Source organism: Ictalurus punctatus, chromosome 12 (genome assembly GCF_001660625.3).
Source record: "Ictalurus punctatus breed USDA103 chromosome 12, Coco_2.0, whole genome shotgun sequence".
NCBI lineage: Eukaryota > Metazoa > Chordata > Actinopteri > Siluriformes > Ictaluridae > Ictalurus > Ictalurus punctatus.
The window spans coordinates 9,077,394-9,104,923 of NC_030427.2; the positions used below are offsets into that span (position 1 = coordinate 9,077,394).

The 27,530-nt window shown below is 39.9% G+C and overlaps 3 protein-coding genes across 7 annotated transcripts; 1 reads left to right on the forward strand and 2 right to left on the reverse strand.

The window, feature by feature from the left end:
* Positions 1–3,345: 3,345 nt before the first annotated feature.
* dytn (dystrotelin) lies at positions 3,346–13,832 on the reverse strand. 3 transcript variants are annotated; one of them, XM_017482113.3, is made up of 13 exons: positions 13,743–13,832; positions 10,646–10,720; positions 9,366–9,555; positions 9,189–9,274; positions 8,942–9,042; positions 8,391–8,462; positions 8,151–8,314; positions 6,524–6,635; positions 6,136–6,269; positions 5,904–6,066; positions 5,744–5,820; positions 5,498–5,648; positions 3,347–3,958 (listed from the first exon to the last, which is right to left on the reverse strand). In XM_017482113.3, coding segments are annotated over exons 2-13 (1,821 nt in total). In that variant the 5' UTR covers positions 10,647–10,720; positions 13,743–13,832; the 3' UTR covers positions 3,347–3,388. The 3 variants fall into 3 exon arrangements, with proteins under 3 accessions (XP_017337598.2, XP_017337597.2, XP_017337602.2); XM_017482109.3 differs by having other exon boundaries at positions 3,346–3,958; positions 5,747–5,820; positions 5,904–6,269; XM_017482108.3 differs by having other exon boundaries at positions 3,346–3,958; positions 5,904–6,269.
* On the forward strand, positions 13,359–18,046 carry LOC100304635 (caspase 8). 2 transcript variants are annotated; one of them, NM_001200198.1, is given in 6 exon segments: positions 13,359–13,500; positions 14,938–15,234; positions 15,335–15,360; positions 15,630–15,738; positions 16,296–16,818; positions 17,424–17,735. In NM_001200198.1, coding segments are annotated over 5 exon segments (1,101 nt in total). In that variant the 5' UTR covers positions 13,359–13,500; positions 14,938–14,939; the 3' UTR covers positions 17,572–17,735.
* Positions 17,996–27,374, reverse strand: casp8 (caspase 8, apoptosis-related cysteine peptidase). 2 transcript variants are annotated; one of them, XM_017482116.3, is made up of 10 exons: positions 27,118–27,374; positions 24,028–24,369; positions 22,063–22,162; positions 21,817–21,955; positions 21,564–21,655; positions 21,335–21,365; positions 21,127–21,221; positions 20,913–21,027; positions 20,211–20,700; positions 17,996–19,713 (listed from the first exon to the last, which is right to left on the reverse strand). In XM_017482116.3, exons 2-10 carry the CDS (start codon positions 24,315–24,317, stop codon positions 19,584–19,586), a joined length of 1,482 nt encoding a protein of 493 aa, XP_017337605.1. In that variant the 5' UTR covers positions 24,318–24,369; positions 27,118–27,374; the 3' UTR covers positions 17,996–19,583. The 2 variants fall into 2 exon arrangements, with proteins under 2 accessions (XP_017337605.1, XP_047014816.1); XM_047158860.2 differs by lacking the exons at positions 21,335–21,365; positions 21,564–21,655.
* Between the last annotated feature and the right edge of the window lie 156 nt (positions 27,375–27,530).

The following is a 27,530-nucleotide window of genomic DNA, read 5'->3' on the forward strand; positions in this document are numbered from 1 at the left end:
CGACAACAACAAATGTTTATTGGAAGTTTTTCTGTCTTTGGAATTCACATAATCAGTCAGACTGAAGCACAGACATAAGATAATAATAACGTGAAAGAAAATAAATGAGAACGTACAATTTGCAATGTTGCTTAAGTGGTGTGTATAGACAAGAAGGTATCTAGTGCTTGAGAACGGGTATGAAAATTTAAACATTAAAAATTTTTAAATAATTAGATTTTTTTTTTTTAATCAAATTTTATTTAACTTGACTCACCTACAGTACTTGCAAAATCACAGCAATATTTTAATAATACATTTAAGCAGAAAATAAAAAATTAACAACTATAGCACTTAATAGGGAGAATTTAAATGAACAGTAAAAGTTGTAGGGTTTAAGTGTTTTAAAGTTTTAAAATGTTGACATATATGTGTGTGTGTGTGTGTGTGTGTGTGTGTGTGTGTGTGTGTGTGTGTGTGTGTGTGTGTGTGTTTTAGGCACCGTATTTTTTTTTTTTTAGTACCACCTTTGTTATGTGACTTCAACACTATCGAGTCAGTACAAAAACATTTTAGGTTTCCAATCATTAGTTTTCCAGCACAGAATTAAATGTAACCGAAAAATGTTTGCATGTCAGTAGAGAAAGCAGCATATGAAGTGGTAAGAGACACTTTTCAGACAAAAAATAAATAAATAAATACTGATGGATTTTGCTGCAAAAATAAGAAGGAAGTGCAAAAGTCAAAGTCTCCAGAAGAACCGTGGCTGGTTCTGCAAGATGCTCAGTACAACTTACAGCTCATTTCCTTATAAAACTGCACAAATTCTACCAGAGACTCCTTTTATTTATTTATTTATTTTAAAGCAAAAGGTCCTCACACCAAATATTGCCTTTGTTTCATTTATTACTGTTTACTGCTCTTTATAGTTTTTTAAAGGAGAAACATTTAATCTCATCTTTGAAGGCATCTTTGCTCTACAGCATTTCTTTGCATGTGCCTAAGACTTCTGCACAGTACTATATATATATATATATATATATATATATATATATATATATATATATATATATATATATATATGAAAAAACTTCACAAGCTACTCATAAGGACATTCTCATAAGTGTCCGTGTTCAATGACAGTAAATATTTTAGTTTTGTTTCTGTGTGTACAAGCTTCAAGTATTTATAGTTTCTAGTTAAGGATTGCAAATACAACAGCTCAGTGATTATTATTGAGCAAGTACATAAAAAAAAAAAAATCAGTGTTTAAAACTGTCTTCTTACCGTACCCCGATTCGCAACGGTAAGCTTATAATAATAATGATTTATAATTTGAGCTGTCGGGTCGGATTTCGCTGGAAATGTCGGTTTGATGTCATTCGTCTTTGCGTGGTCACGTCATGTCCGTAAACAGAAAGAAGAAGACCTGGCTATTATATCACGTGTGTGTGGGGGTTGAGGATGGTGGAGTGTTTGTAGCTTGTTCTTACAGCAGTTTCTTGAATTTAAACTGGTCATCTAGATAGCTGTTTTAATCCGGATCGTTCTAAACGCAATCATCATTGACGTCTGGGGAATCAGCTGTTGACAAAACCAAGAAACCTTGAACTGTGGAGGGCCTGCAGAGCCTGTGTTAAAAGTATAGTTATTGGCGGTGGCGATTGGTGGTGGCAATAACTCTGAGATCTGTAGGGATTTGAAGACTGAAGCAGAGATGGATTTTTTTTTCCTGCTGAACAGGTAAGACATTTCAGTGGTTCCTGTTTCATTGGTTTGGAAAATAAACTTGCTTGGTGGCACAAGGCTTTGTCGTGCGGACCACTATTTGCTCACCCCTGTTCCATATCCTGTATGGATGAGCCGATTGATTTGAGAGAAGTGACAAGATGAAACACTGAATCTCCAACCCCTCCTGCTGCCTGTAACAGCGCCTCTGTCTGACGCGAACCACACCCTGGATAGCAAGAGAGAGAATAACCAAATAATAAATAAATAAAATGCATGTTAGCTAGGGTATGTTACCCTTATTTACATTTACAGCATTTGGTAGACATTATTATCCACATTCCAGAATGACTTAAAACAGTGCTTTCTAGCCTCCGTCAAGAAGCATATTCATGTGAGTACAAATAGGTCAGTGTTTGAAACAATACAACTGAGTTAAAACCCTGTTAGAGGGGAGTTGGTATGAAATAGTACAGCAACTCTTTCATTAGTGCTCCTTTAAGTGCTTGGTGAAGACGTAGGTCTTTAGTCTTCATTTGAAGACAGCCAGTACAAAACATACCAGAGAAACAAGAAGGCCAGTTTATCGAGATACACTGTGAATGAGTAATCAATCCTAACCCGTATACAGTGCTCTCTAATATTGGCACCCTTGATATATGAGCAAAGAAGGCTGTGAAAAATTGTCTTTTTTAAACTTTTGATCGTTTGTTTAAAGAAATTCACAAAAAAATACTCTACTCTCATGGATATCAAACACAACACCAGGTTTATTCAAAGAAAAATATATTTGTTAAATTTAGGCGTGCAGTAATTATTGGCACCCTTTTAGTCAATACTTTGTGCTACCTCGCTTTGCCAAGATAACAGCTCTGAGTCTTCTCCTATAACGCTGATGAGGTTGGAGAATACTTGGCGAGGGATCTGAGACCGTTCCTCCATACAGAATCTCTCCAGATCCTTCACATTTCGAGGTCCACGCTGGTGGACTCTCCTCTTCAGTTCACCACACAGGTTTTCTATGGGTTTCAGGTCAGGGGACTGGGATCTTCATGGCAGGACCTTGACTGTGTGGTCAGTAAACCATTTCTGTGTTGATTTTGATGTTTTGGATCGTTGTCCTGCTGGAAGATCCAACCACGGCCCATTTTAAGCTTTCTGGCAGAAGCAGTCAGGTTTTCATTTCATATCTGTTGATATTTGATAGACTCCATGATGACATGTATCCTAATAAAATATCCAGGTCCTCTGGCAGAAAAACAGCCCAAAACATTAAAGAGCCACCACCATATTTAACCGTGGACATGAGGTACTTTTCCATATGGCTACCTCTCTGTGTGCATTTGGCCTGTGTGTTACCTCATATTTATACCCCTGTGAAACAGGAAGTCATGGTTGAACAATTTCCTGTTCCTAGTCACGCAGGTGTACAAAAGAAAATTCAAATATCAATGGGAATATGCATCAAATATATTTCTCAATATGAATTTACAGGGGTGTCAATAATTGTTGCACACCTGTATTTAATGAAGTTTTTTTTTTTTTTTGGATAATGTGTTGTGTTTGCAATTGTTTGATATCCATGAGAGCAGAATATTTTTGTGATTTTTCTTTTTTTTTAAACAAAATATCAAAAGGTTAAACAATAAAGACAATTTTTCCCAGCCTTCTTTGCTCATATTTACCATGTGATTTTCTTAATTGCCTTTAAGCAAACTAGCTCAGGTATGCAACTGATCTTCACACTGTACTTGCCTATTTGTGTGGATAGGAGTGCACCATGAAGTCTCTGCACTAGGTCACAAAGCTCTTCTTCCTCGTCGGAGTTATCTGTCCCAGAATCCTCCACTATGGCAGACCCTTCTAAGGTTATATCTTTTCCAATAAGCTCTTGTATGTAAAGGTGTGGCTCCTCCTCTTCCTCCTCCTCCTCCTCCTCCTCATCTTCAGACTGCCCAACAAGTTGGACCTCTTTCTTTGTCTCGATCACACAGGTTTCAGTAACTACTACGTCTATATGCCCTTCCTCTTGCACTTGATTCAGAGTCTCTTCTGCTTCCATCTGCTGTTCTCGCTCCTTCACTTCCCCTGTCGGTGTTTCCTCATCCTTTTTTGTAGTAGAGCTGGTGTAGGAAGCTGGACTTTCAGATTCTGTGAACTGTTTCTCGCTGGTGTTATCTCCGCTGTGTTGTTGTGGAGGAGGGGTGTGGATATCGCTGCCAAACTCATCTCTTCCCCTCGTACTCAATGCCTACACAGGAGAAAAATCAGGAATATTTCACCAGTTAACAATGCGTGTTTTTTTTTTTTTTCAACTTAACTGATTTTTTTTTAACTAAAAATAGAAACCTTCTAAAATGATATATATCCGAGATGAAACATTTACGTTTTACTAATGCTTTTATCCAAAGTGACTTGCAAGTGAGACAGAATACTGAACTGAGCCGTTGAGGGATTTGCTCAAGGGTCCAACAGTGGCAGATTGGTAATGCTGGGCTTTGAATACACAACTTTACAATCAGTAGCGCAGTGCTTTTACAACTGACACACCACTTTGTGTTTAGCTTGAGAGTATCAATGCCAAATAAACTAGCTGGTGTAACTATGAAATGAGGTCCTATTTAGCATGTGTCCTATACTCATCTATCTCCTGCCATCAAGTAATCCCAAGAATAAAAATGGAGGTTTGTAGGCCTATTTTCAGAAATCATTCATATTCAGTAGCCACTTTATCCTGGTCAAAGTCGTGGTGGATTAGAAGCCCATTCTGAACACTAAGCGTGAGGCAGGAATACACCCTGGATGGAATCGCATCCTACTGGCACATTTTTGGGAGGTGGGAGGAACCCCGCATGGACACAGGGAGAACTTAGGAAACACCTAGGGTCTGGGTTACTGATCAGAAAGTCGGGGGTTCAAACCCCAGCACTGCCAAGCTGCCACTGTTGGGCCCTTGAGTAAGGCCCTTAACCCTCTCTGCTCCAGGGGTGCCGTATAATGGCTGACCCTGCGCTCTGACCCCAGCCTATACGAAGAAAAAGAATTTCACTGTGCTGTGTGTGTATGTGACCAATAAAGACTGTTTATCATTAACCTGTCATTTTCAACACTAAATCTCACCCACAAAAAAGCAACGGCTGACTGTCTTAATGTGTTAACAACACAAACTTGTCAGCATCTGCCTTTAAACAAGACGACAGAGAACAAAAGAACGGACTATGGAGCAGAACAGAAGAGAAAGTGTGTGTGTGTGTGTGTGTCCTGCCTCCCTCGACACGCCAGCTTCTTCCCCCTCTCGAGTGCTGCTAAAAAAGTGATTCTGCAGTTATCGCAGATGCATTCAGACAACTGTAGCATATCGCGAGCCTCGTGACTTCATTATACGTGATGTAAACAAATTTTTAACTCTAGATATATTCATTAATATTGACCAGTAACGGAGGAATGCCACCGAATATAGCGAAGTTCTAGTACATTTCTGTGATTAAAAATGAGCTTGAGTAAGAGTAAGTATGTCCAGTTAAACCTAGTCTTAAAAGGATTTTTTTTTTTCTTTTCAAAAAAGTTTCACAAGCAAATGTAATGAAGTAAATGTAGCGCGTTACTACCCGCCTCTGATCATATGAAACAGATACAGGAGACAGAAATTAGGCTGAAAACGTTCTGTGCTAAGTAGCAAAGTGAACAATCCAGGATACACAATCGTTAAACCCGTCCTGAAATATCCCTGAAATGATCGTCACCATATATATCTCTCTTTCTTTCTGTCTCCCTGATTTTCTCCACTCACATGTCTGACTTGTCCTAGCCCCTGCTCCAGCTGTTGGTTGTGCTGGATCAGCGCCTCCATGGTGGCCTCCAGCGCCGTGCACCTGTCTTCCAAAGAGTCATGCTCTGACTGTGCAGCAACTTTCCACACCTGAAATTCTTTCTCCAGAAGCCTGATGACAAAGCACACACACATACACACACCAGAAGTGTCAAATAGGGCCACTGACACACACTGTATAATATATAGTCAATCCAAAAGCATTACCACCATTTATCTCTCTGCAGGTCTTTCATGGCGTTTCGCGTGATGCTTAGGTCCTTTTGGAGTAATGACATCTTCCTCTGTAACACGCACAACTATCTTCAGACATATCAGCAAAATTAAAAGTAGAGAGCACTGCTGCATTTCTAAAGAGCTACAGTACCTGAGGCTGGGTTTCCGACTCATCTGTCTGGAGTGATTTTGACTCCATGTTAAGTTGCGGAGGAGGAGGAGGAGGAGAAGGAGGAACATTTTCAGATACAGTGACGTCCAAACTTTCCAGATTATCAGCACACTCTTGCTGCTGCAGCTCTGAGACATGAGCACTGAGGGAAAGAGGACACCTGAAAGAATGAAAATGTACATTAATGAATACACACACTCTTTTTCTGTACCTGTCATGTGTCTCTTCATTGGATCCAGCTATAAGAGGTCTCCTCCTCTCTGTTCCTCTCCTGGTGTAGCGCCGTGGCAGAAGAACATGGCGAGCACTGGATGCCAATGATGCCACTGATTCCTTCCATGAGGGCTGATGTGAAGTATAATATATTTATCATAACCAAGAAGATTCAATTACATGGGAATTATACAAGATGCTAAGTAAGTCTTTCCGGAAGATTAAAAACAGCGTTCCACAGTTTAACCCTGTTAGGCATTACTTCATATTGGAATTACGCAGGACACCATGCTAGCAGTAGGTCACTCTATTAAGACAGCTTTAAAAGGGCATTATATTTAGTTTTTCTGAGTACAATACAATGCTTAGTGCGCTGGCAACAATACCTGAGTGCAGTACTCAAGAACTGGATGTGAAGGCTTGTGCTTCCTTGTACGTTTCTTGGTCAGGAAACAGTTTTGGCACAGGTGGACGTTCAAACACTTCAAACAGCGATACCTGCAAAGAGATCACACCTGCCCAAGGTGAACAAATACAAACTTACAGCAGCTCTACACTTAGGCTAAATCTGTCAAAGGTGCATTTGTACGGGGAAATTTTAACAGTAGCTATTCATGAAGTGTGAAGCCAGAGTCGCCATGATGGGAAGATTCCTATGAAATTATTGGTAGGGCTCGTGTGTGAACGGTCAGTACCGACAAAGAGACGTTTTTAGGCAGCTGACTTAAAATATTAGTGTAGTGGAGTGACAATACAATGAAAGTCTAAAATCGATTAAGGAGAATAACGGCAGTAATGGATGAAAATTTGAGTTAAAAAAAAAAAGTCTTTCATGCTGAGGATGAAAATCTTGCAGCCTCCAATAGGCACAGATAATATGCTAATCAAAGAGACTATGATAAACTTGAGTGTTTATGTAAATGTAAATGCCAGCGTTGTATGTGGGGTTGTTATACACTATATGGCCAAAATGTGGACACCTGACCATCATACCCATAAGTGCTTGTTGAACATCCCATTCTTTACTGCTATACCAGCCTCCACTCTTCCGGGAAGGCTTTCCACTAGATTTTAGAACGTGGCTGTGGGAATTTCTGTTCATTCAGCCACAAGAGCATTCGTGAGGTTGAGCAGTGATATTGGGCGAGAAGGCTTGGTGTAGAGACGGCATTCCAGTTCATCCCAAATGTGTTCGGTGGGGATGTCGGGGATCTGTGAAGGTCGCTCGAGTTCTTCCACTTCAACCTTGCTAAAGCTCACTTTCTGCACAGGAGCTAAAACAAGTTTGGGCAAGGCCCCTTAATTCCAGTGAAGGGAAATCTTTAAGCTACAGCACACAAAATACATTCTAGACAATTGTGTGATTCAAACTTTGTGGTAACCGTTGGGGGAAGAACCACATATGGGTGTGATGGTCAGGTGTCAAAGAAATATTCTGCCATATAGTGTACGTTGCATTCTGTGTAAGGAGATGGCTGGTAACGGTATGCTTATAATATTCTGGGTTTTGTTTGTGAAAACACAAATAGATCCATTATGTAGTTCTGAAATTGAGTTTGGGAGCTCCACCTTCTTCCATGTTCATCTTCCTATAAATTGCCATCTATTCCTTTCTCTATCCATGACAAAGTTTCTGCATACAACATTTCAACAGCATTGCACAGCATTCCAGTTCCACAGACACTCTCCGTGTCATTAAGTTGAAGACATGGTCTGCACTAGAGGTGTGCATTGGGACTGGGATCCCATTTCTGAGTGGCTTAAAAGAAATTTTTGCACTTTAAATAAATCAAAACATTATTACTTTCACATGCCAAATGTTTAGCACTGCCCTTTCAGCAACCTTGGCCACTGCATTCAATTAACCGAATCATGACACATACTGTATATAATGTATCAGTGTCATTATACTGAATTCTACAGGGTGATGTCTCTTTATACAAAAATGAATTATGTTTAAAAAGAACAGCAAGGCACATCCCCAATTACACAGATAAACACACATTAACTCACCTGAGACCTGTGATGGGGAAGGCCTTGCAGGCGTGGCAGTGTACTCTGTGCTGTACTGCCTCACTAACTGAGAGTCTGTAGAGGGTGGACAGCCACAGCAGTAAACGAGGCTCTGATTGCAGCCAGCTCACAAAATGTTCCTCCCCGGCTCTCCCATTGATAGCCTGGGTAAAGTCAAAAACACTGTGAGCTTCTGGGTGTGTCTGTGTGTGTACATCTGTGTGTAGAAGTAGAACATACCCCACTGAAGCAGGATTGGATAGCAGCCTCCACTGGACCAAACACATGGCTCTCCTGGACCACAGCTGGCACCTTAACAAGCACTGGCAAGCTTAATTTAACTGAATTCAATGGTTTAGGATTAGTATGGAGAAAGATATCCGAATTCTGAGCAGTTTCTATCCTCATCTGGGAACAGTGTCAGAACTGTGAGTGATTCTCTTCCTTGGGTTACGTATGCATACACCAGCGTGGGACCTTTTAGCAGGGACACTTGGTAAGATCACAATCATGGACACGGTTGCTATTGGTAATCGGAAATGAACAAACAGGACTACTTGAGTGTTTCTGAAGTCACTCCAAGTCATCTCTATTGTGTTTATGTCAGGTGACTGTGGAGGACAGTTCAAGTAAGGACATTTCACTTGTTATAGAAACCAGTTATATTGTCTTTATATTAAATTATCTTTAGGAAAATGAAAAACCTACATTCCAATCATGTGAATCCTAATTTATGATTAGTACTACATGTTGTGGACGATGACAGAAATCATTTGATGACGGATTCTCACCTGACTAAGGTCGTCCAGAAGGTTCCTGAGGCCGGCACGGCTGACAAAGGCGTCCTCTGTGCCTTGCCTTCTGCTACAGCTAACAGCCAGCTGGAACAGAGCTGCAGGAAGGAAAAAACAAACAAACAAGAAATTGACTCACGGCTGTGCATGTTAAATAGCGCTGTGTATAATTATATAATACATAAACCTGTTATTAGCTACGTATGGTAAAACGCAAATAAAATTTTATGCACATGATGCAGACCTCTCTGTTTGGCTGAAAGTGTGTCTCCTGAAAGCACCGTCAGTGCCACTTCCACAGATCTGAGAAGGACAAAGCCAGTCTTCTCCCTACAAATGACATCACAAAATATCCAAACCTAAATGCACACATGACTCATACATATGCAAGCCAACTGAACAGGTAGATATCTTTTCTCACCTGTCGTACAGCTTGAAGAGAAGTCTGGAAGTCTGCTCTATAGCTTCTGGTACCACCTGAACAGGTAATTTCTGTAAAACACCCTGGAAGAGCTGTTCTAGGCTCTGCTTCAAGCTTTCCTCGGAAAGATTCCCCAAGTCCCCTACAGCCCAAAGAGCCGAGCCTAAATCCCGGATCGAGACCATATGCACTGAAACACATACATGAATGATAATAACTAGGGATGTAGCACATACTTTACCCATCGATGAACGATGAAACATTTTCGTCATGTCTTCTTGTTTTACTTACTGAAAATGCTACACAGTAATGGGAGAAAAACAAAAACCTAACTCTATAAAGTTGTTCACCGAGCAAAAGATTTTACAATATGAAATCAGTGTTTGTCCACGAGACCAAAAATTAAAAAAGATTTTCCACTGTTATGCAAATGGTTCAATGGCCCAATGTGTACACACTGATTTTACATCAAGTGTTCTGTTCAATATGCACACTTATAATATAAAGGGCTTTTGTTTTTCTTAGAACCCTGTAGTTTTGTCATTATTTTCTGTTTTTTTTTTTTTTTTTTTGTCTTATTAACCTTAAGTGAGAGAAAAAAAAGAGAGGCTGGTGAGGCAACAAGTGTTTATATCTGCGATAATATGTTAACCGGAGTTTTTTTTTGCAGACATTCCACAAGATTTAAACATAACTTAATCAAATGTCCACTGGGACATTTTTTAAAAATATATAAATAAATAAAAGATACAATGTAAAAAATTTTGCCAGCCTTCGCAAATAGCTGTGGAAAGCACTTTGGGACGTGCTGTTGGAAAATAATTAATGTCAGTGTGGTAGCATCACGTGACCCCGATTGTGATTGTTTTTCTATAATAGCGGGCACTCTCACCTTTTATTCCTTACATAATTTATGTAATTGTACTAAAACAAGTTCATTTAAAAAACTGTATTGCAGATACTGTTTTCAGTAGTTCAGTGTTTAGTAATTCAGTAGTTTGGTATTCAGCCCAGTTACCAAAATTGGTCTTTTGCCACAAATATATTTCATCACTAATAATAACAACTAATAACACATATATAACATATTTGAACAAGTCTGCAATACGTTGCTATTGGCTAAAATTTGTCAACTATAATGAAATATGAAACATATAGAATGGGGTTTTTTTTGTTGGGGGAGGGGGGGGGGTTTACAGTAGGAACAATACTCATGATCCCGAGTTATGTAAATGATTCCACTCTTCAAATGTCTTTATATACACTAAGAGATAACGTACTGCGGCAAAGTTTCTGCAGGGAACGAAGCTTCAGTGCAGCGCGGTAAACTGCAGGACAGGCGTCGTTCAGGCCTTCTGTTGGACACAAAACCAGAACCATAGATCAAAAGCAGAGCTCTGTATTTCAAAGACACCCACACACAGCACTATATACAGTAACAACTAAGAGGACAAAATCCCAGTATTATAAAACACAGTCAATGTAACTAGGACATGGAATAGCAGTAGATCCTACAACATTTCAAGCTATCTGTTGAATATGTCACACGCATATACACACCAGGCCCATTCTCTTGCCATGTAAACAGCAAAAAGACACAAGTTTTCTTTCCACACATGCTGATCCATTAGTAAAGCAAACAATCAGCACACTGGAGACTTATCAAACTCACCTATTCCATCCAGATCCATTGTGGCAGCTTGTAAACATAAGACTGTTTTTATTCATAGGTTTACAGTGGACTTAGACACAAATTATTTTCAGATAATCCAGAAACCTAGGGATTAGCATCCATTAGACTGTTGGTAACTGGTCAGAATAAAATGATATTCCTCAGGGCATGTTTGGTATCAATTTAATTTGTATTTCTTGCTGAACACTGTGCTGACATCAAACGTATTGTACAAGTTTATGAAAACACATTTACAGTGTTTGCTTTTATATTTAACAATATGCAGATTTCCTTCTTACACAGACATACACATATATGCATACTAGAGCAACCTGGTCTACACTAGGGACCTTTTGTTTGACCTATCGTTTCAGAAACTCAAACCCAGAAGCCGGATTATCATACAACACCTTGGGGCGAGTTAACCAAACCAATGAATAATGTCGATTAGAGAAATGGTATGTTAGACATGTTTAAAACAGACCTCTGACAAGTACATAAGGAAAGGGCTTTGCTTGCATGTCAAACCTCTTTGCTAATAGAACAATTACTTAATAAATATATACCGATCAGCCATAATATTAAAACCGCTGACAGGTGACGTGAATAACGTTGATTATCTCACTACAGTGGTACCTGTTAAGAGGTGGGATATATTAGGCAGCAAGTGAACAGTCAGTTCTCAAAGGTGATGTGTTGGAAACAGGAAAAAAATGGGCAAGCGTAAGGATCTGAGTGACTTTAACAAGGGCCGAATTGTGATGGCTAGACGACAGGGTCAGAGCATCTCCAAAACGGCGGGTTTCATGGGGTATTCCCGGTACGCAGTGGTTAATACCTACCAAAAGTGGTCCATGGAAGGACAAGCAGTGAACCAGTGACAGGGTCAGGGGCGCCCAAGGCTCAGCGGTGCGTGTGGGGAACGAAGGCGAGACCATCTGGTCCAATCCCACAGAAGAGCTACTGTAGCACAAAATTGCTGAAAAATTTTATGTTGACATAAAGCAGTGCATCACAGCTTGCTGCGTACAGAGCTGCACAGACGCAGACCGATCAGAGTGACCGTGCTGACCCCTGTCCACTGCCGAAAGCGGTTACAATGTGCAGGTGAGCATGAGAATTGGACCATGAAGCAATGGAAGAAAGTGGCCTGGTCTGATGAATCACATTTTCTTTTACATGTGGACGGCTGGGTGCGTGTGCGTCACTTACCTGTGGAAGAGCTGGCAACAGGATGCACTATGGGAAGAAGGCAAGCCGGCAGAGGCAGCGTGATGCTTTTGGCATTTGGCAGACGCCCTTATCCTTAGCGACTTTATTCATTCAACAACCACTGCATCCAACAAGCTACCAGTGTTGCAGATGACCCCTCTCACCCTCTCATGGACTCGTCACCCTACTACCATCTGACAGAAGGTACAGGTACATCTGTTCCACCATCAGCAGACTCCACAACAGTTTCTTCCCTGATGCATTCAGGTTACTCAACACCCCACTGCCTCTCAACGCTCACCTGGGCTAGTCAAACACGTCACTTTATACTATGGAACAAATTTTTCCTGCCAATATTGCTTCTATACTTGTACTGCTACATTACACCATAGTTTACAGTGTATAGTCCATGTTCTGTGTATTTACTGTACTGTGTAGTTATTGTTTTGTTCTATGTATTTATTGTTTTCCACACATCTCACACTGTTGCGCATTTGCACGTTATATAGTCCTGCGTACTGTTCCAAGTTGCACTAGGATCCTGAAGAAACGTCGTTTCATTCCAATGTGTACGAGCTGTACAGGGGAATCACAATAAAACCCCACTTGACACGACTTCTTTACACAACTGAGCAGTTGAGTGTCGAGGGCCGTGCTCAAGGGCCCAGCATCAAAAGTACTGCACAACCTTGGCAGTGCTGGGATTTGAACCAACAACCGTCCAAACTGAAGTCCAGTTAGACCATCAAACACAGAAGAAAACATACCACCCGCTGGTCACTGGTGTACCCCCCCCCCCCCCCCCCCCCCCCTTCCTTTTTTGTTTTTGTAGCTTGTAATATCATATTTTGTCGATAGAGGTCTCCAGAAAACAGGAAATTCTAAATACCCAGGTTCGTTTCAATATAAAGCAAACTCCACGTTACATAATATTAACATTGTTGTTACATTTCTGTTACTTCTATGATGTAAAGTAGCAGAAAAAGTCTTTCAGTTAGACTACTTTATAAACCATCTCGCGAGTGGCATTTACAGTATGCCCTGTATCATAACAGAAACCATAACCTACAGTACGAAAGAGGCAGAGCTTTACCGGAAGTTTGCCGTATCTAAATTAGGGAGTAGGGGCACGGTTTTGTCTCTGGAAAGAACCAAGCAAGAATCGTCTTAGTATTATCTCAAGGCATCTTGCTTTCCATCCAGTTTGTTTTACTGACGTGACTTGTTACTGACCTCCTCGCGACGACCGAGGTGAGTTAATAATGTTGTTTGTTTTTTTTTGTTTTTTTTAAATAGTGTATTTGGCGCGTGAACCTAAACCTGTTCCGGTTTGTTTAAGTGGCCGTTCAAATGTTATAACGTCATGAGTAATGGCGGGCCTGCAAAGTAACCGAACAAATACAGTGAAAAAAAACTAAAGCTGAGAAATAAATGTATACATGTAAGCTGTTCTTCAGGTAGTTACTTTGACCTACTTTTTTTTTTTTTTTTACCTTTAACACCAGGAGCAGTGACGACAGCAGGGTCTCTCTCCTCAGACTTCTTAGTTTGTTCGTGGTCTATTCCAGTCTACTCCAAGCGAAACATATTTACCTGGTTTGAATTACCTGCCGTTTAAAATATTTACAACAGTGGACGGCTTCTTCGAGGTTAAACGCACCTGTCGTTCTCCTCCTGTCTTCTCTCATCCAGCACCACACACCAAAATGCTTGTATACAACAAACAAGTTAGGCTTAAAGAGTACCACAAGTGAAATGATTGAAAAGAGTCACATAAACGTGACATATTGAGAGCGCAGGTGGTGAAATCCAGCATTTATTTAAATTTTTTTTATTTATTTTTTTTTAAACTAAGTAAATAAATGTAGCATTGCGGGAATAATTTGGGAAGGTAGACAGGCAACCTGTCTAAAGGATGTCATTGGCGCCAAAATATGGCACTAGGGATTTGGAGAAGAAAAGACAGAAAAAGACGTACAATAAGAAAATAAGGGAAAACCGACTACACCCACCCTGGTGAATATACCAGGGGCTTACCCAAAGGAAACACAGGTTCCATGAGAGGTGGATATCGTTACCAAATATGGCGGTATTAGAGCAACAATAAATAGTTAAGATCAATTTTAAGATAAAATGCAGAACTTCATGTCAATTGCACTCAAGGACAATTAGAATGCTCAGAATTTGCTACTGCCAAAGCAGACACTAACCAAAAAGGCACTTTTTCACAGGGTTGGGTGTTCGAATCCCACCTTTGCCCAGTGTTTGTAGAGTTTGCATGTTCTCCCCGTGCTTCGTGGGTTTCCTCCAGGCACCCTGATTTCCTCCCCTTGTCCAAAGACATGCGTCGTAGGCTGATTGGCATCCAAATTGTCCATAGTGTGTGAATGTGTGTGTGATTGTGCACAGTGATGAGTTGGCACCCCGTTCAGGATGTCCCCCACCTTGTGCCCCAAGCTCCCTGGGATAGGCTCCCGGCCCCCCCTTGACCCTTTGTAGGATAATCCGTATGGAAAATGGATGGACGGATTATTTGTGCTTTGAATATAATGCACAACCCCCCCAGTGATTACATCAGGTCAGCTGGTGATAAATGATGTTTGAACTCAGGAGCATAACAATACATTCTTAGACAGTAATGTGTAAGTCAGAAGTTACTGAAATGTGCTGTCTAATTCTGTCTTACAGCCATGCAGACTGTACTCGAGAACAAAGTCTTCCTTATCGGCACCCTGTCTGCTGACCCCGACTTCATCTTGCAGCATGTCCAACAGGATAAAATCATCACCAAGCGTGACTACGACAAACTTAACCATAGTTACCATCCACGTGCGAAAATTGTCACGGACCTTCTGGACACTGTGATGAACAAGGGTGATGCGACGTGTTGCAAATTTGTGGATCTCTTGCAGCGAGAAGAGGTTCAGGACAATTTCCCTGACCTGAAGCAACTTTTCACCCCCCCACCTACATCACACAACCAGGGTATGCAAACATGACCTAGAAGCCATGATGACACAGCTGTGAGACGGAATATAGCAACAGTTGGTGACACATATGTTCTTGTTTTTTCCCCCCCTTCCAGATAATCCAGTGAAAGCAGCCAGTGAGGTAATTCAAACTTCAGAAAACTGCTTCCTGTACGATAACCATTCAGTTTGATCCAGTTTGGCATATTATCTGCTCATCCATATCAGACTTCATTCTTCTGGAAATTACAGTGGATAATACTAGTGTTAGAGCAAGGCTATCACCACACTGTACTGCAGAAATCAGGGGAACATTTTGGGCTTTCCTGATTTAGAATATCTACAGAAATGTGTACATTCCCAACACGAGTCAAATGCATAATGTTTCATTATGGAAAACTCTCTTTTCAGATTACTGAATATAAAATGTCCAGCGAACCTCGTGGTTTCTGTGTGATCATTAACAATGTGAATTTTGCTTCACCCCTCAAAGAACGCTATGGATCTAAATTGGATGAAGGTTAGTCTTTTTTTTTTTTTTTATATATATATCCCTTTCCAACCAAATTGTGTGGATATTAATGTAAATCAAATGAATGCTTTTTGATCCTATACTCTCTGAAATAAAGGTACCAGACTGTAATTTTCCTTGTTGCTAGGTTCTTCTGTACCTTTAGTATGTATTTGTTTTACCTGAGAAGGTCCATGTGCTGTATGTTTACCTGTATATTAGTGGTACTTAAGGTCCAATTTTAAAAGTACGCTATATTCCCTGAATGAACTGCCATATTGTTTGGATACAGACGTTTAAAAAGGTCATGGATGCCTGCTGTTTTGCATTCGCTTATATTTGATCACGGGCATGACGACAGTTAAACTAATTGAATCTGTGCACTAGCACAATTTGAAAGGGGAGACACGTTTAAAATACTTCAGCAAAAATAAAATGAAAATGGTCCTATTAGTGTATGGAGTGCTACTCTTAATAAAGAATGAAATGCTCACCTTCTTAACAGCGATTATAGTCTAAACCATGAATCCGTTGTGTGAAATGGTCTCCATTGTTTTGTTCCACAGATTCTCTTAAAGAGGTGTTCCAGTGGCTGGGTTTCAATGTGTGTGTGCACAAAAACCAAACTGCAGAACAGATGAAGGACCTGTTGAAGAAATACAGCCAGCAACACCATGATGGTGATTGTTTTGTCTGCTGCATCATGAGCCACGGCAGCAGTGATGGAGTACACGGCACAGATGGAGCTATAGTCTCCAGAGATGACATCTTTGGCCCGTTCAGTGGAAATTCCTGCCCGAGTCTAATCAATAAACCCAAAGTGTTTATCATCCAGGCTTGCCGTGGGAAAGAGTACCATCTTCCTGTTGAAGTCCAGCCTGATAGTTATGAGGAAGAGGACACGGAAGCGGAAACGGAAGATGAAAAATCATTAGAGACGGATGCTGTTCAGATGATGACCATACCAGCTGATGCAGATTTCCTCATTGCGAGGTCGACCGTTAAAGGATACTATTCAATGAGGAACACGATTTCGGGCTCTTGGTTCATCCAGTCCTTGTGTAAGCAACTAAAAACGTACTGCCCAGGGTAAGTACTGAACAAACGTAAGTTCTGCTCCTGGGGCTTTATTCACAGAGAATCTTAGCTAAGCACTACTCCTAAGTGGCATTAAAAGTTCTTGGAAGAACTTTTCCTCAGCTAAGAGGAAGGGTGGGTTTGACCCTGTTGCTATGGAAGATGGCATGTTTCATGAATGACTATCAACAGCGATTGTCTCACATGGTAGTAAAAACAAATGAAAACCAAATGAAAGTACAGTGTCATAAAACAACACGAAAATGTTCAGAGTTACTAATAACTGTAAATCTTCAAATCAAATATACGTTCAGCAAAGGAACATTGTAGCATCTAAGTGTGAATTAATGGCAGGATTTGTATTGAATTTTAAAGTATCGATTTACAGCCATTATGCATTCATCAAATGCATTATTTACACACAGCAGACTATACCATAGTGTAGCTATTACGTTGTTTAAAATAAAATATATTGCTTTTTTTGCCATTTAGGAGCTACATTTAGCCTCAAAATTCTTTGTGAATAAGATCCCTAAAGTCTACAATCATTCTACAATCATGTTGACTTGATCCCTTAGCCCTCCAAGGGGTAACTTGCTTTTTGTCATGTTTCCTAGGGGTGAGGATATTCCAACTATCTTGCTGTGCGTCAATAAGGAGGTCAGTGAAAAAGCTACTACAGTCCGAATGAAAGGCATCGTTAAACAGATGCCCATCCATAAAGTGACCCTGAGGAAGAAGCTGGTTTTCTATCTGCCACAGTAGAACGTGTTTATAATGAGCAGTTCCTAATGAGTATTCCATAGGTTTCCGCTTGTTTTCAAAAAAGTGTACAAGCTCCGTTTTAGCAAATTCTTTAGTTATGTTGTATTGATGTGAGTTAAGAGTAAATTTAAAGATGTCACAATTTGAAGAAAAAAAAAAAAAAAAGCTACTGTACCGTGAATCATAATTATGTACAACATAGGAAAGCAACATCAGGAATTTTTAAATGAAAGAATTTACATGTCATATCTTTATATAATTTTTTTTTTACCTGGTTTTTGATTTGTACCTGAATAAAACATGTATTTCTAAAGTATTGACCTCAAAAGGGACATTGATTTATACATTTTTTTTAAAAAAGCTTGTTCAATGTATTCATGACTATACTGTCCACGTTGTCGAATTAAAGACAGCAATGAAAATGTCAAGGTGGGAAACATCAGTTTTATTCAAATAAAATGGTTTAAAAATACAACATTAAGTTTCTTTAATTTCATTCCAGCTTATCTACGTATACATTTTGTCCTATAATTCATATATTTCATTGTCGAGAGAATATCCAAATACATAAATGAAGTAAAGCATTTTTGTTTAACCTAATACATTTCTGATTCAAAAAAAGAAATGAAAATACCATGAAAAATATCTATATTCTCCTATAGGATAAACAAAGCTGTGCCCTGTACCTAGTGATGTCTTAATTCATGTAAATTGATATCCATTTATATTTTAACAAAAAAGTATGTAATTTATATAAAATATTCTCCACCCAGAAGTGCGTCATTTTTTGACGAAAGCAACAAAGTAACTTTATGGATTTCTATAATTTGTTTGTTTTTTGCATTGCTTATTGACAAAAGTGCATAATTATTCTACGTAATATGTTTTGATCAGTGCAAGTGTTCCAGCAATTAAAATCCAGGATTCTTCTAGGGAGCAGAATCTTGTAAACCTTAATTTGAAATTAAGGTTTACATTTGACTCAACCTCATATATTTCTAAAATATCATTCAAATATTAGAGTATTATTATTCTCCCCAATACTCCCCGGGTTTTAATATATATATGTAAACAGGTCAGGATTTCTTATACCAAATAATCTTTTCCTCAGTAGGCACTTATAGTAGGCACTTAAATTCAGTAAAAGATGCCAAAATAATCTATGAATCTTATTGCTGAGCAAGTGAAATAAAAAGTCACTTAAACCCTATCAAAAATAGTTTTTCCCAGGTCACTGGTACGAAGACATGGTCAAAAGTGTGTACTGAGCACATCAAACACTTCTGATCTAAATGTGAAAAACACTGTTGGACAACTACACAAAATAAACAGCCTGAAAATAAAAAAGACATTATTCACATCCACCACCAGCAGTGCATTATTTCACACCGTCAGATGATTGAACATCTGTATGAATGTAATTTAGAACAAAACTAGGTTTTTGGTTTGCTGGCCAGACGTGCTTTTATGTTTCACGTCCACGCCACGGTCATAACCACGCCACGGTTAAAGTCAGAGATCACATTTCGCCCCCATTCTGATGTTTGATGTGAACAGTGACTGAAGCTCTTGACCTGTATCTGCATAGTTTTATGCACCGTTCTGCTGCCACATGATTGAATGATTAGCTAATTGCATAAATGATCAGAAGTAGTATGCAGGTGTACAGGTGTTCCTATTAAAGAGGACGGGGAGTGTAGTCTGCATGTAGCAGTTGTTTTTTTTTCCATGCTGTTGTGGAAATTCACATTGCAGATGAACTTAATCAGCACAATAGCATTCTGAAATCATGCTCGAAAAAGAAACACATGCTGCTGGGACTGCGAATATTAAAGGGATTTTTTTCCCCTCAATATTTAAATCACATGGCGAGTTGGCCAATTAACCTGAGTGCGCCGTTAAAGTGTAAACACCCAGCACCAGAAAACCTACATTACGATCAGGATTAATGGAAAAATAAGGCTAATCAGGTGTAACGGAAGACAAAGACTGAACGCAGAAGTCTTTCTAGCTCAGTCCATGGGTAGCATCAGTTTCTTGGTAAGAGTGTAGCGAGGCTCCGGCATCTGCTTGTGATTATTTAACTCTTGGGCGCTCACGCTGCGGTTCACCTTCGTCAGAATTGACAGGATGTCTTCTTTTCTGTTATAACAAAACAAAACAAAAAAATGGAATTCTTGTTCAGCTTGTCACATCAACATTTATTCTAGCTGAATGTTTCGCTAAAGAAGAGAGGATTTTTTTAATGATTAAAAATGGCCATGACGGACAAACGTGCGAGATTATGCGCGCTCATAAACGTGTGGGCAAAAATGAACGGAGATAAGAGTGGATGTATGTTCTGTAGAAGTAAATAAGTGCATTCGGTACACAAAAAGGTTTGCAATTTGACATTTAAGGACAACCCAAAGAGAGGATGATTCTACGCATTTGGTAATTTAACGAGGAAATCCTAGTGCTATACAGCAGCGAAAATGTCTTTACACACCCATTTAATTGTGGATTTGATATGGTTTGAATTGTGTATGCATTTGCAACAGTGGCGTATTCACAAGACATTCAAAAGATAAATCGTTTCATATTTTATATATAGAAAAAATAAGAAGTATGAATCCAGTTTGTCCTCCCCACACACTTACTTGGGGCACCAATCCTTCAGGTGTTGGCACAACTCCTGGATGAAAATGGATCCTTTTGTTGTGTGACGGAAAGACTTATAAGACTCCACAGTTGCCATCCCAATCAGGAAGTCTGCTTCAAAAGGGACACGGCTATCAGCTTTTTTAGCATCCTCCTCGAGCTCATCCTCTTCAGTTCCATCTTGCAACCACACACCCTTCTGCAGATCACTGCCTTGACACGCCTGGATGAAGAAGAGTTTGGGCTTGCCCGTGAGCGTCGAGCATGCGGCAAACGGTTGAGTGAGATCACGTATCGCGACGGATTTGCCATCAACCCCTAACACGGCACCCTTCTCACCATGTGAGAGGATGCAGCACACGAAGGCATCCATTGTGGAGTGGTCCTTCGTTGCGAATTCAATCACGACGTTCTGCATGGCTGAACTTACAAGATCTCTTCTCTCTTCCACTATGAAATGCATTCTCTCGAAAACTTCAGTAAGTGCATCTAAAAATAAATAAATAAACAAACAAACAAACAAACAAACAGTAATAAAGTGTGTGGAACAAAAAGAGAAAAAAACTTTTCTAAATTATAAGTAAGGAATAAAACTGAGCCATCAGAGCTGATGTTTATCAACCCTTTCTGACAGAATCCAGCATTCAACAGTGCTGTGATTAAAAAATTCAATTAGCTCCGTTGTAAATGGAAAGAAATACCTCTATCTGCGTCCGTCCCTCTCCTATTGCCGAGTTTGCTTGTCTCTTCAAATGTGTGGTTGTTAATAATCAGACAGTGTCCTAAAGGCCGCCGGGTCATGAGATAATATTCATCCTTGGTGAACACACAATTTGTTATAGTCACGTTGTGTACGAATGAATTACCTTTAATGTTATAATATTGTGCTTATACTGAATTGGGATTTAAACAAACATTGATTGCATTCGTCGGTACGTTTTCAGAGACTGCCCTTCCTTCTGAATCCGTGTCCACGGTGTTCTCACTCCTGGAGCCGGTCCGTGTGGAGACTGAATGACATGGGGGAAATGCACAGAAACAAAAGGATAGCATTAGATTATCTGCTTGCAATGTGAAAATACTGCACATTTGAATATCTGCAACGAAGGAAGTCACAACATACTTGGCGGGTTCGTTTCTGCTATGGATATATTCTGCATCGAGTCCCAGAGGCACACCAAGGAGAAACAAGTGTGAAATATAAGTATAAGAGGCTAGGCATTCTATAGTGTGTGTATATAAAATGTACAGCATCAGGAATTTGTAGAATCCTTTAAGCATTACATCAGAACTTAATCATGTTTTTCTGGTATGTGTTGTTTTAGCAGTCATCCAAGTGTCCCTGCACTTACAGTCAGACTGATCGATTCCATCCGATTGTCTAGAATCTGACTGAGATATTCTTCCTGATGTGGTACAGACAGACTGATGCTGTTTTCCTGATCTATGTGATGAAAACATAAACGGACAATATCGGTTTAAGACCAAGGAAATAAAAAAGGAATTATGGGAAGGATGGAAGGAAGCATTCCGAGGAATGAAAGAAGGAAGGGAGCAAGTAAGGAAGGAAGATATGTAAGATAAGTAATGGAGAGACAGAATTACCTGGTATTGACATCTTGAATTTCTGTACCTTATCAGCTAGGTCTTTACTGCATTTACGCAGAACATCCTCTAGATTATCTAGGTTGTCTTTTCCAAGCATCTCCATTTTCTCCATCTCAGTCAGGACATCCAGAAATGTCTGCAATATTCAGGAATGCCTCAAGCAGAGTCATATACTGTCTCACAATATTAACCTGTTAACTTCTCAAGCTCACAGACAACAGAATTTGCGCTTAATATACATACAGCAGAAATTAGTTTTCCTTTAGGCAGGCTGTTCAGAAGGAACTTTATGTCACGAAGGGTTTCCTCTTTTATGTCTTCAGATAGCTTGTAGAGCATCTTTCTAAAAAAAAAAGTCAAAGAGAAGGTACAAATTTATTTATTTATATTCACAAATGAATGCACGTACATTTTAAAGAATACTACACCACGATTAAAAATATTTCATACCATACACAAATATGAACCGTCATCCGGGGGGCGGGGCGAGGGAATGGGGCGGGATGGGGAGCACGTTGGCTTAGTGGTAGCATGTCTGCCTCACACCTCTGTGGGTGGGGGTTTGAATCCCGCCTCTGCCCTGTGTGCTCTCCCCAATCCTAAGACATGCATTGTAGGCTGATTTGCATTTCCTAATTGTCTGTAGTGTGTGAAAGGGTGTGTGAGTGTGTTCAATTGTGTCCTGAGATGGGTTGGCACCCTGTCCCCTGCCTTGTGCCCACAGTTCCCTGGGATAGGCTCCAGGTTCCCGCGCAACCCTGAGTAGGATAAGCGGTACAGAAAACGGATGGATGAATGAATGACTACGTCAGACGGTGTTTATTAATTTAGTGTGGGGACAGTGCAGATAATGCAATCCTGATTAAAAACAGATTTAAAAAAAAAAACAGACATTCTAACAAAGACATACATATAAACATCGATATGAAGCTTACTGTAAGGAGATGTAATTTAAGTCTCCAGTGTCAAGCTCTTTGTAAAGAGTAAAAGAGGTTAGTATTGTTTCTTAATTCCAAATAAATAGATTACGATCCACAAATAAATGTAGCGAGATTCACAAAAACTATTTAAATTCACAAATAAATCAAATGAGATTTGGATCGCGTCCTGTGCATCTGTTGATTGCTGCACGCATTTGTGGGTTTTGAAACATTTCTAGCATCAAGAGTGCACACAAATCCACAAATGGTTGGACTCCGCCCACCGTATACTCAAGCCGCCACATTGCCCTGACCAATCGTAGCACGTTCTCGATCCAACCAATCGTGCTTTATTTTACAATCCGGACAGGAACAGAGTCATACTGCACCGAACTCGCATACTACGAAGGCTCTCTAACATGGCCGATCAGGAGGAATGACGACCGGAGAGTGGATCTAACAGCATTACCTAACAACATCTAAAAGAAAACATGCAACATTATGGGTCATAAATTCTTTATTTTAAGGGGATATTTGTGTTTTCACTAGTGCTTCCTGCATCGCTACCGAATTCACGGCGAAACCCGAGTTGTGATTTAACAGTAAATTGAGTGTGCCGAGATTAAAACCAGTGTCATCCAATTCACAGGCTAATGATTACATTCTCTAAACGAACCGGGCTAAGAGACTCAGGAACTTTAGGAGTTACCAGTTTGAATCAGTCTAACGAATCCTTACTGAATCAGTGAATAAATCATTACTAATCCATCAGACCACTCATCTATAATAACAGTGCATTTATGACCCATAATGTTACTGGTTTACTTTTAGGTGTTGTTACAACGATGTTGTTAGATTATATTTACAAGTCCGATGCAGTATGACTCTGTTCTGACTGTAAAACAAAACGTGATTGGTTGGAGCGAGAATGTGCTACGATTGATCAGCGCGATGTGGCGGTTATCCCGATTGGCCCGAGTGGATGGTGGGCGGAGTCCAACTGTTTGTGGATGTGTGTTTGGATCCTGCCAAATCGCTGTAGTATAACCTGAATAAAGGATGTGCTATTGTTGGGGTGTGCCGTTATTGGAAAATAATCAACTTCAGGATTGTAACCACAACACACGACCATTGATTATTTTTCTATAAACAGGCCGCACTGTTGCGTTTTATTCCTCTGAAAATATTTTATCACACAATAACGTTCATTTTGGGGAACAGCGGATTAATCTAAGCGCTTATACCAAAAGATGCAACACAGCAAAATAAATTTCTTGTCTGTCTTTACCTGTACTCTGAAACACCAGAGCTTTTAGTTTGCAACAACCTGCTGACGTTATTTTTGTTAGTGCCCAGGATGTGAAGTAAGTCACAGCGGCCAATAGTGTAGAGAAGATCAGGGAGGAAGAGTTCATCTTCAAACTTGGTTTGCTCCGAAAGCAGGATGAACAGGTCTTTCGCATCCTTCACGGTCTCCAGCCGTTTCCTGCTGAGGTGATCCATGCAGAGAAACTTCAGTGCGGCGACCTCGCTCTTTGTCAGCTCCTCATCAATCTTATGAAGTGTAACGTGGTCCATGTTGAGCAGCGCCAGAAGTAGAACCTGCTGAGATAGGTCCTAGCCTGTACACCTGTATATAGAAGTACTGGTGAGAGAAAATGCAGCTACCGGGGTGTATGGCCGAGAGCAATTTAAGATGCTAAAACTGCAATCATCTTTAAATTATGTGATGTTGACCTGGCACATTACACAATTATGGTAATATTATTTGGCATCTTTGCTATTATTCTGCCCCCCCGCCCTGCTACCTAGTCTTCAGATTGGTCCATTTCATCATTAAGTTATATTTTTTTAAATATCATTTACTGCAACACTACCACTTTACTTTTTGTTGGAGAACGTACACATATTTGTGCTGAGGAGACGGTATATAAACTACACTACATGCCCAAAAGAATGTGGACACATGACCGTCATGCCAGATATGCTTGTTGAATATCCCATTTCAACACCTTGGGCATTAATATGGAGTCGTTCTCATTTGCTCTTCTGGGAAGGACTTCCACTAGAGTTTGGAATGTGGTTGTGGGGATTTGCCCGTGCAGCCACAAGAGCATTAGTTAGTTTGGGAACTGATGTAAAGCGAGAAGGCCTGACTCACGGCAGACACTGCAGTTCATCCCAAAGGTATTCTGTGGCGTTGAGGTCAGGGGTCTGTTCAAGTCGCATAATGGAACATGTTTGGGCTTGTTCGTTCCAATGAACGGAGATCTTAATGCTATAGTATACAAAGACATTCCAGACACTTGAAGCAGTTTTGGACAAGTCTCACATATGGGTGTGATGGTCAAGTGTCCACATACTTTTGGCTATACACTGTAGCTAGCTAATAGCTTTACTATGGTTTCCCAAATTAGAATCTCAAAGTTATTCTCAGTCCACTGCAGTCAAAGAAAACAAAAAATCTGATTATCACAAGACTGCTCGTCAGTGACGACTTGCTCAATTGTAAAGGCTCTTTTGGAATGAAATAACTATAGTTTTACTGTAAGCTCAAGACAGTGGTTGATGGACTTTTGTTCTAACTTTAGCTCTTGCTAAACACCTACGGCATTTTCATTTATCAGGCAAGGGTGAGTGATTTGAGTCCTCTGGTGGCCTGTTCCATGTTGGGTTTAAAAGTAATTAATTAATTAATTAATTAGTTAGTTAGTTAGTTAGTTAGTTAATTAATCGCCCAGACGAACTACCACATGAAACTGTATATTTTAGCTAACTAGCTACACGTAGTGGGCGATATACAGTTACACCATATTATCAGTGATAGACAGGCACTGCTGCATGATCAGTAGTCACAGTGACAGCAACAGGAGGTCTATAGCACAGATCCCTGTTCTTTAAATAAAACCGGGTTCTCACTCACACCTGATTGTCATCCCATTGATTGAAAACACCCGACTCTAATTACACCTTCAAATGAACTGCTAATCCTAGAGGTTCACATACTTTTGCCACTCACAGATATGAACTATTGGATCATTTTCCTCAATAAAATAAATGCCAGAGTATAATATTTTTGTCTCATTTGTCTCACTGGGTTCTCTTTGTCCATTTTAGGACTTGTGTGAACCCATGATGTTGTTTTAGGTCATGTATTTATTCAGAAATATAAAAGAGAATCTATCACAAGCAGCTGCCAGTAGCGAAGAGACAAGCTCTTGTTGAGAGGTTTGTGATCGTCACGTTGATGTGCACAATACAATTATATTACGCTCATTAAAATTCTGTAATACTGAGCCATCACGAGACACGGTCACTTGGACCGTGCAACTTTCTTTTTTTTTTGAATCTCATAACTAAAACAAGCGCCAGATTGTCCCTGAAATCCTCCGATATGTAATGACTAACTACATCCTGTGTGATGACACCATGTACACGTGAAAACACCGGTACAACAAGGTAAAACTGCTTATACTCAGCCTAAAAACAAGTGACACCCGTGTTAGTTAGCATGTCCATGTTCAAATTTTGCATTACGTGAGGTAAAATGCGCTGTGGGTTCCACTGGCAGGAATTCACTGGCCCTATATTTATTTACGCAAAGGATTTTTAAGTTTTAATCGTTTAGCAACGTAGTCTTACAGCTCCAGTGCAAAACTGATGATGCAAATGTTTGATACTAAATATATCTTGACTCAATCACATACAGTATGTACAGAGTGAATATGATTTTACACCAGGGTCCCCGGGGTTGATCCTGAGTGTGGAGTTCTGCATGTTCTCCGGTTTTCTCCGACTTCCCAAAAACATGACCGTACTTGAACTGAGTGTCTCTGTCTCTCGCTGTGTGTGTGTGTGTGTGTCTGTGTCTACATGCCTGTATGGAAGCACGTGGATGACATTTTAAGATTCTTAATTGACAAAAGATTTACAAAATATTTCTATCTCCCTTTTTTTAAATGAACAATATACTGGGCGGTAACCTCTTCAAATATCGATGAATGATCAGTTAGACAAAAGTTAACTCAACATTTTCGTGACGCAACCCGGAAACAAACAAACGCAAAAACTGCCAAGTGATCACGAAAATAAATAAATAAATAACTTTTTAAAAATATATATTTAATTTAAATAGCCTTGTGATTTTCCCTCTGGTAGACTATCGGTTTTGTTTTGTTTTGTTTTAATACAAGCCCATCGGCATAGGATGACATGACAGAAAACCTTCAGCCAGCAGTTCAACAACAACTTCAACTCCCAGAGAAACTTCTAGTCGCATTGGTCGATATAGCACGCTGGCTGGCTAAACAGCTAACGTTCTACTAAAAGCTGAATTCATGTTATATTAATGAGAAAATACACCGGATAATTTTCTTACCTTCACCTTTAGAAAAGGGCGACGATTAAGCCGCTTGTCTCGAGGCAAACTAGGAAGTTAAAACCGAAAATGATCTAACCACCGGAAACCACGGCTCATACTTAAATTTACTATATATGCCAGTTTATTACGGTGTAATTTATTACAGTACACAGTATAGCCACATTTTGCATTTTTTTCAGGTATATCTACCAGGTAGGTCTCTATCAGCGTTAGCAACTATTTTCAGGGGAATTTAATTAAGGCACGTTCAAAAAAAAAAAAAAAAGAAAGAAGGAGAAGCCATGAAGTAATTTGCATATTCATGATACGTCATGACTAACGTGATGACGTCGTGTTACACCGCGTTACATGGAGAAGAAGGCGTTTCAGAAAGAAGCGACATTCGTGTTGCAACAGTAGTAGCCCATAGT

What these genes read in the sequence shown, in the direction of transcription:
- LOC100304635 (XM_017480625.3), top strand. Translation starts at nt 14,940, where the DNA reads ATGCAGACTGTACTCGAGAACAAAGTCTTCCTTATCGGCACCCTGTCT. An exon ending in CAGTGAAAGCAGCCAGTGAG is followed by an intron (nt 15,361 to 15,629) that starts GTAATTCAAACT and finishes CTCTCTTTTCAG; the next exon opens with ATTACTGAATATAAAATGTC. An exon ending in TGGATCTAAATTGGATGAAG is followed by an intron (nt 15,739 to 16,295) that starts GTTAGTCTTTTT and finishes TTTGTTCCACAG; the next exon opens with ATTCTCTTAAAGAGGTGTTC.
- casp8 (XM_017482116.3), bottom strand. Translation starts at nt 24,317, where the DNA reads ATGGACCACGTTACACTTCATAAGATTGATGAGGAGCTGACAAAGAGC. An exon ending in TCTGGTGTTTCAGAGTACAG is followed by an intron (nt 22,163 to 24,027) that starts GTAAAGACAGAC and finishes TTTTTTTTTTAG; the next exon opens with AAAGATGCTCTACAAGCTAT. An exon ending in AGCAGAAACGAACCCGCCAA is followed by an intron (nt 21,222 to 21,334) that starts GTATGTTGTGAC and finishes CATGTCATTCAG; the next exon opens with TCTCCACACGGACCGGCTCC.
- dytn (XM_017482108.3), bottom strand. An exon ending in TTCTGGACGACCTTAGTCAG is followed by an intron (nt 8,463 to 8,941) that starts GTGAGAATCCGT and finishes GTGCTTGTTAAG; the next exon opens with GTGCCAGCTGTGGTCCAGGA. An exon ending in AGTCGGAAACCCAGCCTCAG is followed by an intron (nt 5,821 to 5,903) that starts GTACTGTAGCTC and finishes TGCGTGTTACAG; the next exon opens with AGGAAGATGTCATTACTCCA.